General features: G+C 44.5%; 1 protein-coding gene across 1 annotated transcript in view; it reads left to right on the top strand.

The window, feature by feature from the left end:
- grin1b (glutamate receptor, ionotropic, N-methyl D-aspartate 1b) overlaps positions 1–11,848 on the top strand; it is an 85,902-nt gene extending 74,054 nt beyond the window's left edge. Inside the window, exons 20-21 of the mRNA XM_046034779.1 lie at positions 5,486–5,587; positions 11,607–11,848. Coding sequence (XP_045890735.1) covers positions 5,486–5,587; positions 11,607–11,672 — 168 coding nt within the window. The 3' untranslated portion in view covers positions 11,673–11,848. The remainder of the gene's footprint in view (positions 1–5,485; positions 5,588–11,606) is intronic.
- The last annotated feature ends 626 nt before the right edge of the window (positions 11,849–12,474 follow it).

Raw genomic sequence — 12,474 nt, 5'->3', positions numbered from 1 at the left:
GAGAACCCGACTCCACCTGTAGAGTACCCGACTCCACCTGTAGAGAACCCGACTCCACCTGTAGAGAACCCGACTCCACCTGTAGAGAACCCGACTCCACCTGTAGAGTACCCGACTCCACCTGTAGAGTACCCGACTCCACCTGACGAGTACCCGACTCCACCTGTAGAGTACCCGACTCCACCTGTAGAGTACCCGACTCCACCTGTAGAGTACCTGACGAGTACCCGACTCCACCTGACGAGTACCCGACTCCACCTGTAGAGAACCCGACTCCACCTGTACACCTGTAGAGTACCTGACTCCACCTGTAGAGTACCCGACTCCACCTGTACACCTGTAGAGTACCCGACTCCACCTGTAGAGTACCCGACTCCACCTGTACACCTGTAGAGTACCCGACTCCACCTGTATTGGATCCTTGCGTGCTTCATGGTCGGGTCCGAATTAATAAACTCCCCTCGCCCCGGCTCCCGTAGCAGCTCTTCTTCTCCTCTTGGCGTCGCCGTCTCTCGTGTGTGTAGAACATCGAGGTGAGGCGAGACGCTTCCTGCGGCGTAAGGGTGTGACGAGATCTCATGCCATGAGCGAGCTGGTGAAGTTAACCTGTGTGGATTTGTGGTGAGATTTCTGCCTGATCAGAAGTGTTTCAGTTACTTTTGGTTTCACGTCCAGTCGGCTCAAAAGGTCTGGAGGCGGATCAATAATGTAATGCACAGCAGAGTAAAGGCCAGGTAGACTTCTCATTAAATGATGACGTTAGTCTGGTAATAATCTGCCTTTTCTCTGGACCTGTCAGAGAGCACAGATCTGTGGGAGAGATTCTGAACATGAGCAGAAAAGCTGCAGAAACACAGGAGCTGTTAAAGTCCAGGAGTTTCTCACTGAATCATAATTAAATAATTTCTCATTAAGGTGAAAAGGAGCCACAGTCACATTTAAAGAGGTTACTTCCTCAAACAAAGACACAAAGAGGAGGGAAGACTGAATCCTGACTCAGCAGGGATGATATTAAAGAAGTTGATTTGAGAGCAGCACTGACTTGCATTCTGTTTTAGTTAGGTTATAGATTTTGAATCATCACCTGCCACCTGAAATCTGTGTTTCTCTTTACATAATTTTTAAAAAAAAATCACCATAAACTGGTTTAGAAATTTCATCAGAATGCAGGAAATAAATTTTCATAGAATTCAGCATTAAAGGTTTCTTAAAATAGTGTTAAAATCTTGTCTCGTCTTGATCTCGTGGGTGAAGTGTCTCGTCACACCCAGACTGTAGAAAGCCCAAAGCTGGAGACACTCTGGATCCGTTGTATTTTCTATGGAGAGCGGGAGACCCAGCCGCACGGTGCATGATGTATACGCCGCGGCGAGTTGACCAACCATTCGCCGTATCTGAATTTGCATAAACACGACTCGCTCTCAACTTTATTTAAATGAGCCGGCCTTTTTCTCCCCTCAAATGTTTTCAGAAACATATTTTAGTTTAGCTGTAATACGAGAACGTTTCTGACCCGGCCGCCATGTTGAAAATGGACATATCGACAGCTAAGGTCCGCCCAGAGCGTTCATTGGTCCGCTGCATCCAGATGCGTCCTCGCGGATTCTGCGTGTCTCCAACTGAAGCCCCTCCCCTTCTGGTGCACCACCATGGGACCTTATTTTGGAAAAAATATGTATGGTAGTCAACGGCGAGAGACGACTAATGTTTATATCCCGTTTGAATTGGTTCCTGAATTACAAACAGGCTGTTTAAAAGACAAGCATCAAGAAAGTCCCTGGAAGGGGAGGGGTTTAGGATCTTTATTGATGCTCGGTGTGGCACCTGACATCATACGTGTTTTCCAAAAAAGTGACGTGGATGGGGGAGATAATCGGCACAACCTTTGGTGAAGTTGATGCAAACCGGCGCTGTGTGACGGCCCAAAAACCAACGTTGGCCTGAGTTTTGCTGACAGGAAGTGAAACAGAATAACAGCAGACTTATATTCGAGCGTGGTCAGTGCTTCGTGCCTGATACCTGCACACTGTGACGGGTCAAAGGTCAAACTGATGATGTCTTTATATGATGTAAACACCACGCTTCATCATCCATGTGCTGCCCTCCCCCCTTCCTCCCTCCCTCCCTCCACCATATGGGTGAAGGCATTATAGCAGCAGAGTGTTGGTATAATGATCTGATGTGATAAATAAACATCATCACGCCTTCATTCAGGCTTCACCCGCCATTTTGTCCCCCCCTCCCCCTCCCGATATACCCCTGTGCTTCATGTGATGTACTTCCTGTGTTCCTCATGTTGTTCGCTGTGTGTTTGTGGCTGTCGGCAGTAAAACAGAGTGAAGCTCTCGTGTTTTACTGAAACATCGCTTCATCTGAAAGCACAGGACTCTAACACACACACACACACACACACACACACACACACAGGACATACAGTCAGCAGGTAGTCATGTGACCAGTGGAGCAGACAGACTGTGCAGCGTTATATAATCTGCTGTTGCATTCAGCAGATGGTCAGCGGCGTCCACACACAGTACAAAGTCAATATTAATACATTCAATACAGGTACTGATAAGTATTACTACACTACATAGTGTTACAACACTGTATACTGATACTATACCGTTACTACATTATATTATTGGATACTACACTTACTAGATACTATTACTATGCTATTCTATACTATATTACAGTAAACAGTGTAGTTCAACACATCCTCACTCCCAACTCGTCACATATTGACGTTTGGTCAAGGCACTTTGGCGCCGATTTTAACGCCCTGGGTACCCTTTTGTGTCATTTTTAGACGTTTAAGGCTCCGCGATCAAGTGAGCAACTTTCAAAATAAAACGCTAGAGTTTTGAAATGGCACTTAAAAATTTGGTTAGGTTTAGATACAAAAGTACTTGGTTAAGGTTAGGAAAAGATCATGGTTTGGGTTAAAATACCTACGTACGTCAGTTAACATGTAACTTAGCTTACGTCACTTGCGTAACTTACGCAAGTGACGTAACTTGCGTAACCAATACAAATATTTAATGTTGACTTTTTGTTTCACGCGGGACACGCACCGCGGTCTCCTGGTTCAAAGTCGGGGTTCTGGCCCTCCATCCACCCCAACCAGCTCCTTAATCAGGCTTTTCTGTTAAATATCATATACCTGCCTTTACCGTCACAAACTGACGCTACAGGGCTTCCCCCTCTGTGCTGAACAATGACGCGCTATAGGGATCTATGGGTCTTGACCATGCGTCCGTATGTGACGAGTCGGGGAGTGAGAACGAGTTGTGCAATTTAGTTTAATTGCGAATCTACACTGTGTACTGCTACTGATCAATACTATACTATACTACTATACGCTATTACTGTATTATGCTGTTATTATTCTGTACTATACTATATTCTGTTACTACACTAGATAACATGTATGGTAACATACACATAATATCAGCCACAACATTATGACCACTGACAGGTGAAGTGAACACTGATTACCTGCTTATCATGGCACCTGTCAGTGGGTGGGGTTTATCAGGCAGGAGGTGAACATTGTGATCCAGAGTTGATGTGTTAGAAGTAGGAAAAATGGGCAGCGTGAGGATTAGAGCAACTTTGACAAGTACCAAACTGGGATGGCTGGACGACTGGGTCAGAACATCTCCAAACCGGTCTGCAGGGGTCAGTACCTATCAGAAGTGGTCCAAGGAACGAAAAGCTGTGAACCAGCGACAGGGTCATGGGCGGCCAAGGCTCAGTAATGTGGGGAGCGAAGGCTGGCCCGTGTGATCCGATCCAACAGACGAGCTACTGTAGGTCAAACATCTGAAGACGTTGATGGTGGTTCTGATAGAAAGGTGTTAGAACACAAAGGGCATTATAGTTGCATGACCAGTCAGGGGACCCATGCTGAACCCTGTCCAATGCCGAAAGCATCTACAATAGGTATGTGAGCATCAGGACTGGACTGAGGAGCAATAGAAGAAGGTAGTCTGGACTGATGAATCATCACGTGTGTGCGGTGTGCGGTGCTTACCTAGGGAACACATGGCACCAGGATGCACTATGGGAAGAAGGCGAGCCAGCGGAGGAAGTGTGATGCTTTGGGCAAGGTTCTGCTTGGAAACCTTGGGTCCTGTCATTCATGTGGATGTTACTTTGACAAGTAACACCTACCTAAGTATTGTTGCAGACCATGTACACCCTTGTGTGTACCGGAGTTGTTTGAGTTGTTTGTCCCACAGATGCTCGATTGTATTGAGATCTGGGGAATTTGGAGGCCAAGACAAAACCTTGAACTCGTTGTTGTGTTCCTCAAATCATTCCTGAACCATTCTTGCCTCGTGGCAGGGTGCATCATCCTGCTGAAAGAACCCACTAGGATCAGGGAAAGCATTTCCATGAAAGGGTGTACATGGTCTACAGCAATGCTTAGGCAGGTGCTATGTATCAAAGTAACATCCACATGAATGACAGGACCCAAGGTTTCCAAGCAGAATCTTGCCCAAAGCATCACACTGCCTCCGCCAGCTCGCCTTCTTCCCAAAGTGCATCCTGGTGCCATGTGTTCTACAGGTAACATGCACCAGGCCATCCGCGAGATGTAAAAGAAAACATGATCCATCAGACCAAGCCACCTTCTTCCATTGCTCAGCGGTCCAGTCCTGATGCTCACATACCTATTGTACTTGCTTTCGGCAGTGGACAAGGGTCAGCAGGGGCCCCCTGACTGGTCTGTGACTAGGATGCCCTTTGTGTTCTGACACCTTTCTATGAGAACCACCATCAATGTCTTCAGCAGTTTGACCTACAGTAGCTCGTCTGTTGGATCGGATCACACGGGCCAGCCTTCGCTCCCCACATTATTGAGCCTTGGCCGCCCATGACCCTGTCGCTGGTTCACAGCTTTTCGTTCCTTGGACCACTTCTGATAGGTACTGACCCCTGCAGACCGGTTTAGAGATGTTCTGACCCAGTCGTCCAGCCATCCCAGTTTGGCCGTTGTCAAAGTGGCTCAAATCCTCACGCTGCCCATTTTTCCTGCTTCTAGCACATCAACTCTGGATCACAATGTTCACCTCCTGCCTGATAGATCCCACCAACTGGTCATAATGTTATGGCTGATCAGTGTAACCATATTATATTTTATGATATGTTGTAGTATACTTTATTATATTATACTGTGTGTACATTATGCTATACAATATTACATTGTACTGTACTATACTATACTATGCTGTACTATACTATTAGTCCACTGTGCTATATCTTACTATACCATAGCTGTACTACAGTCTGTGTTAAACTAGAGTATATTCTATATGCATAGTAGCTGAACTGTAATACTCACTGAAAACACACACTACACCAAATTCTACTGCATCCTACAGCATCCCAGACTCAGGTGGAGAGTACCGGAGGGTGTAGCTGACGTCTCTGCTGGTGTGTTAATGTGTGTGTGCACCTATCGTATCATTTATTTTAGGATAGGAAAAGTGGTAGAGCAGAGCCCGAGCCCAAAACCTCTTTTAGGTCCATCACTTCGACCTCCGACCTCAAACGGCGTAGGGCCTCCGGGGACGCCACGGTAAGGAGATGAAGACCACCTACCCTCCTCCTCCTCCTGTCCTCCTCCTCTTTCATCCTCCACCTCGACACTTTCATACGTGTCTTTCCACTTCCTGTTTCTCTCTATCAGCAGTGTTTTTGTTTGTCATTTGTCTTCCTGTCCTGTTTCCTCTCTACTCTCTCCTCTTCCATTTCCCCTTGTTTCCTCTCCTCACCTTGTCTCCTTTCCTCACCTCTCCTTTTTTCTTCTCCTTCTCCCACCTTTCCCCTTGTTTCGTCTCCTTGGTTCCTCTCCTCCCCTCTACATGTGTCTTCTCCTCTTCCCTTTCTCCTTGTTTCCTCTCCTGGTTTCTCCTCCTTTCCTCTCTCGTCTCCTCTCCTCTTCCATTTCTCCTCTCCTCCTCTCCTCTTCCTGTCATCTCATCCCTCATCTCCTTGCTGACTCCGCCCGTCTGTCAGTCGGCCATCTTTATCGTCCCTCCTCCATCAGCTCATCCGTCCCTCCGGGCGACGACAGGAAACAGATTGAAGACAGAAAGCGTTGTGTTCGATGCTTCCAGTCAGGTCAGGGCTCGCGTTTCATCTCTCGACGAGTCGTCCTCTTGCAAAGGAGAAGTGAGGAGGGTCAGACTGTGTGGTCTCTCTTCTCCTGTGGACCTTTCCTTTTTGTTGTTTGTTGTTGTCCTGTTTGTTTTTTGTTGTCCTATCTTCTTGTTGCCGTCCTGTTTGTTTTTTTGTTGTCCTGTTTTTGTCGTCCTGTCTGTTTGTTGTCGTCCTGTTTGTTTTTTTGTTGTCCTGTTTTTGTCGTCCTGTCTTCTTGTTGTCGTCCTGTCTTCTTGTTGTCGTCCTGTTTTTGTCGTCCTGTCTGTTTGTTGTTGTTCTGTTTGTTTTTTGTCGTCCTGTCTGCTTGCTGTCGTCCTGTTTGTTGTTGTTGTCCTGTCTGTCTCCTCGTCTTTTCCTCTCCTTCCTCTCCTGTCATCTCTCTGTCCCTTCATCTCCACCATCACTGTCGATGCTCTTAGAACAAAGAGGTTTTAACAATCGGCTCTTCGTCCTCACAGGTCGGCTGGCAGAGACTTGTTTTCCTCCTCTAACTCGTCTCGTTTTCAGCGAGGTGACAGTTTTAGGAGGAGCCGGTGAATTAAAGCTGCCGGACACCGTGATGTCTCCCTCAGACAATAAAATACATGTTGTTACAGCTCTGCTCTTCCCACAGGAGTCTCCGCCGGAGTAATCAATAGCTCCTGATCACGTCTGTCATCAGTGGCCGCCTGCAGCTCTTTTTTTTCTTTTCAGTCTCAGATGGAAAGTCTTTCATGCACTCTTAAAAAAGGTTATTCCGAGGACAGAACGGGTGTGTTGCCCTCCCGTCAGGTGAGCTGTCGCTGTATTCAGCCTGTGGAAGCTTTTTTTAGGAGTGCAGCTTCTCAGAGATCTGAAATGTGATGGATTCTTTGTGTATTTGTCTTTCAGACATTTTGCATCCCCTCTCCCTCCAGATCTCCTGTTTGTTTGAATGTGAAGGGGAATCAAAATGGAGCGGGAAGCCCAAAGTGTCTTTTCTCAGGGATTAAAACTCTCACACGCTGTCAGCTGCTGAACATTGACAAGTTGAAATGAGGAAGCAGATTTCTGCTGCAGCTCATTAAAGTGTGTTAATGTTCAGTATTGATCGCTCAGGGTGATGGGGAGTCAGAATCTAACTCATTTCTCTTTGTGATCATCTCTTTTTTTTCTATATGAGTGTTTTTCTCTCTCGGTGGATTTGAATGGTGTCCAGACTTACATGCTGTGCTACACACACACTGCCTCTATCCTCCTCTGCAAGCACGACTGACCTGTAAACTGAAAACACAGCAGCTTCCTGTTTACAACCAATCAAGACACCAGGGCTAATGACTATCTATCAATCAATCTGACATCTTCAGGTTTCTTGTTTTGTCCGACCAACACTAAAAATCCCTTACATATTCAGTTTATTATCATATGTAACTGACGGACAAATCGTTTTAGAACTAATTAACATGTTAAACTAAAGCTAAGGCTGATCATTAACAATATGAAGCCCACTAGTTCATCCCAAGACATACAGAAATGTTTAGGGGAGCTGGAATTGATTTAAGGGCAACACAGACCGGTGATGCTGCTCACTCAGGACGCTGTCGCCGCAGATTTCAGATCAGTTTCACATTGTTTTATTTACGTTCTATTGTTTTTTTACCACTACAAAGCAGCTAACTCGCTAAATGCTATCATCAGCCCGTTCTCACTCCTAGGGCATCACATATGGATGCTTTGTAACGTCCTTTGGCGTCTGTTACCGCACATGGCAGCCTTTAGCGTCATTGTTCAACGCTAAAAGTACCACAATAAATAACAGAAAAGTCAGCGGTGGTCGACGTGGACAAATGGGTCAGAAACCGGACTTTCACCCATGAGGCCGGTGTTCGTTTCCCGTGTGAAACAACAAGTCTGCATTTGTTCTTTGTAGTGATGTTACATAACTTAAGTAGCGTAACTTAACGGACGTAATTTAAATCCTGAGTAAGTGACGTAGTTTATTTTAACCCCAACCGTGATCTTTTCCTAAACCAAATGGAGTAGTTTTGGTGCCTAAACCGAACCAAACTGCGAAGTTTCACAGCGTTAACCACTAGTTTTATTTTGAAAGTCTAATTGGACATTGCATATGTATTTTTGCTAACTTTCCTTTGGAGCCCTCCACGTACAATAACAACCCGTTCTCACTCTCAAGTCATCATATATGGACGCATGGTCAAGACATGTTGGCGTCTGTTTGGAACTCACTGGGGTAAGCCCTGTAGCGTCGTTTATGAACGCTAAAGGTAGGTGGAGGATATTTAACAGAAAAGTCAGAGTAAGGAGGAGGTTGGGGTGGACCAATGGGCCAGAAACTGGACTTTCAGTCTGGGTTCGTGTGAAACAAAAAGTCAGTGTTTTTATTTAAGTCACGTAAGTAACGTAGATATTTTAAGCCAAATCATGAACTTTTTTTTTTTGTTGCACATTTCAAAACAACATTAAGAATTAGTTTAACTTTGAAAGTCTAACCAGACGTTGCATATTCATTCCGCACTGGGGATCCCTGTAGCGTCACAGTTCAACGCAGTGGGGGAAGTCCTGTAGTGTCAGTTTTTGATATTTGATATTTAATTGAAAAGACTGAGTGATGGGGTGGATGGAGGGCCAGAACCCCCGACTTTGAACCAGGAGGCCGCAGTTTAGGGCAGCAACTAATATTTTCTTAGTTAACTAATCTGTTAATTATTTATTCGATTAGTCGACTAATCGAATAAATAATTAACAGATTAGTCGACTAATAGTCACGATTATTTTTGTCACCCCCTAATCCTAACCTTAAGTAAACCATTTAACTAATTAAATCTCTTTCAAGAGAGTTACCGATCTCCAACCCACAGCCTAACTAGCCAATGTTCCCATTAAGTGAATGAGGTTTACCATTCAGAATGAACACCAGTATCAATATCAGGGGGAAACCAGGGAAGAAGACAAGACAGCGTAGGCTCCTCCTTTAATTCACTGATTTATACAAACTTTTAAAGTCTTTAAACTTTAAAACTGTTTAACAAAGATTTTGCTTTGGAACTATATAAATTAAAAGCAAGTACTAAAACCACAGCTGTACACTAACAATGTCTATTTAGAATAATAAAGCGACAGGCACCTTTCATACTAAAGTGCTTATAGGTTTTATATGTGGAGAATGTTCTGTAGGCTGCATCACGAGCCAGAAGTTCCTTGGTGTACTTTAAACCATTACTCATTACTAATAACTTTGTTAAAGCTGGGTCTCCGACATTGCCAGCGTTGTGTTGGACAGGTTTGTTTATGGAGCGAGAGAGACAATCGAGAGGATGTAAGATTTTACATAGGCCTAGTAAAATAAAATAAAAACAAAAATCCGTATGTGGTGGTCAGCATTGATATTGTGAACGTGTATTGGAATGATTTTTATAGTCGATGTCATCGATTACGTCGACTAATCGTTGCAGCCGTACCGGGGTTCATGTCCCATGTGAAACATAAAGTCAACATTAAATATTTTTATTTAAGTTACGCAAGTTACTGACCTAAGTAGTTATTTTAACACAAACCATGATCTTTTCGTAACCTTAACCAAGCACTTTTTGTTGCCTAAACCAAACCAAATTGCAACGTTTCACAACTCTAATAACGTGCCGTTTCAAGATGGCGATGTTTCGAAATGCTAGCGTTATTTTGAAAGTCTAACCGGACGCTGCATATTTATTGTTGCTAACTTTGCTGGACGTTGCATATTTGTTGTTGCTAACCTAACCGCAGAGCATTAAATGTCTTAAAATGACGCTAAAGGTGTACCCAGGGCGTTGAAAAGCGACACCACGGGGTCTTGACCAAACGTCAAATACGTAACAAGTCTGGAGTGAGAATGTGTTACAACAAACAACCCAGGGCGTTGAAAAGCAACACTAAGGGGTCTTGACAAAGCGTCCATATGTGACGCCCTGGGATGAGAACGGGGTTGTTGCTTAGCTGTAAAGCCACCAGAAAAAAAGGCAGAAAAACTACCAGCAGACAAACAAAAAGTCTGTTCCATTTGTAAAAGGGCCTGAACAGCAATGCACAGCCACATTATTATCAGTTTATATGCTAACCAACAGGCGGGAGATTATCAACACATTGAAAAAAGCTCCAGAAAACCAAAATAAATCTGCATCAAACCTCCATGAAAGCTTGAACAAATTCTCCTGCTGCTCACATTCAGGTATTCGCCCTCTGAGAGCGTATCAGACATCTGAACCCGCGACCCGTCAGGCCCGCTGCCTTGCTCTGTGGTGGTTAAAGATGCAACACATGAAAGTTTAACGCTCTCCGTGGCAGATTACACGAGAGGAGATCATATTTAATTCAGCAGCAGCAGACTGAAACCTTTAGACCTAAGAAGAAGAACCGACATCGCCCGTCCTGCTTTAATCTCATTTCCCCTCCAAAAAGTGACATTTAGATTTATCTTTTCCAAGAAATTAAAATGTTTTCCAACTGTGGAAGGGGATTTGTTTTAAAGGGATAGCTGGGTCCGTAAGAGGTACTTATACACAGTTGGTGTATTTACCCGCAGTAGATGGCGGCCAGCCCGTCGTCATTCCCAGAGCGTCTGATGGCTACGCTTTGTCACGTCCTTTAGCGTCAACACACGAGGCAGCCTTCAGCGTCATAGCTAAACAGCTAAAAGTAGGCCTACTATAAACAACAGAAAAGTCCGAGTAATGAGGCGGTCTGGGTGGAAGGGTGAGTCAGAAACCGGACTTTCACCCAGGAGTCACGGCTTCACATTAATCACTAGTTTTATTTTGAAAATCAAACCAAAACATTATGACCACCTGCTGGCTAGCAAGACCCCCTTATTGTATAATGCAGGATGAACGTTAGCAAGCTAGGCTAGTTCTGTCTGTCCTTCGTAGAGCCGATGCGTGGAGCACTTAATTATGTCTGAAAAACCTTCCAAAACTGTTTGTGTTGTAAAATAAAATCCATAAATAATATTATTATAATCATTAATAATATACACACATATTAACTCTACATTATTTATATCAAATAGCTATTTTAATAGTATCGATAATGTTACAATTAAATAAAATGTTGTATAAAACATTTATAGAAACTTTTACTAAACTAGTGGCCAGGCTATACTGGACCCACTTTAACTATAGCACTAATGATAATAATATAAATAACAACTCTAAAAAATACATTGTTTAACTGTGAAAAATAATCAGTGTCTTCAAAAGAAGGTAAACATGCATTCATTTACACCCTGACCTCTGTTTTGGTGTGTTTTACCTGCACAGGTGACACTGATTAAATAAATACTTTTCAAAAGAGAAAACTATAATTTGAATGAATAAATAAGAACTAAAAGCATCTTGGCTCTGAGCTCGACTTCGCTCTGTGTTAAATTAATGTGCGTTTCATTTGCTTTCTCTCTCTGTCTCTTTTTGTCCTTCTCCCTGTAGCCGTACCCGACTGACATCACGGGCCAGCTCAACCTATCAGATCCCTCCGTCAGCACCGTGGTCTGAGAGAGAGAGAGAGAGAGAGAGAGCTTCACTGCTGCTGCTGAGCCACACACTTACACACCGACCCTCTGGACACACACACACATATTATATATACACACATTAAACACACTGAGCGTCCTGTGAGACAGGAAGGAGATGGCGATGGCATCTGGACTTTTGGACGGCATCACAAACACCATCTGTCATCCCAAAACACACACACACACACAAACAAACACTCGCCTTACTCTGCTTGTAGCCGTCAGCCTCCTCCACCCAGAGGGTCTTTTATTTTGAAAGAACTGCTTCGGATTGCTTTTATTTCGATTGATGTCTTCGATGTTGTACGGTTGATTCTGTTTCCTGTCAGTCTCACTGGTTGATCGCACTGACTCATCGATCCTCCGGATCAGTTGTTTTTTTTTTCTCACTGGTTCATCTCTCCCCGGGCGACTCGAGCTCCTAAAAATCCCAACTGACGTTTCCTCCGAATGGAGTCACACGGAACCCGTCGACCCGTCAGGGACCTGTCGACAGGGGAACCAATGATCAGGGACCCGTCAATCGATCGGGACCTGATCCCTGATCAGAGTGTGGTAGGTGGGCCGAGCCTCTGGGACAGGAACTCTCTTAGATACAGAACTACAGATGTCTCCTGGGAGCAAATTTGCGACTCCTACCATGGCGAATGTTTGACACGCCCTACTCTTCCTCTGATTGGCTCAGCCTGATGATGATGATGTTTCTCATGTAGCCCTCGCTGAAACAACAGGAAGTGCTTCTGTTAAGCCGTTCTTCTAAATGCAGTCCATCTTGATAGCAG

The sequence above is a fragment of the Micropterus dolomieu genome, linkage group LG21 (genome assembly GCF_021292245.1).
Source record: "Micropterus dolomieu isolate WLL.071019.BEF.003 ecotype Adirondacks linkage group LG21, ASM2129224v1, whole genome shotgun sequence".
Lineage (NCBI taxonomy): Eukaryota > Metazoa > Chordata > Actinopteri > Centrarchiformes > Centrarchidae > Micropterus > Micropterus dolomieu.
The sequence above is the reverse complement of the archived record's forward strand: the minus strand, read 5'-3'. Positions and strand labels throughout refer to the sequence as shown.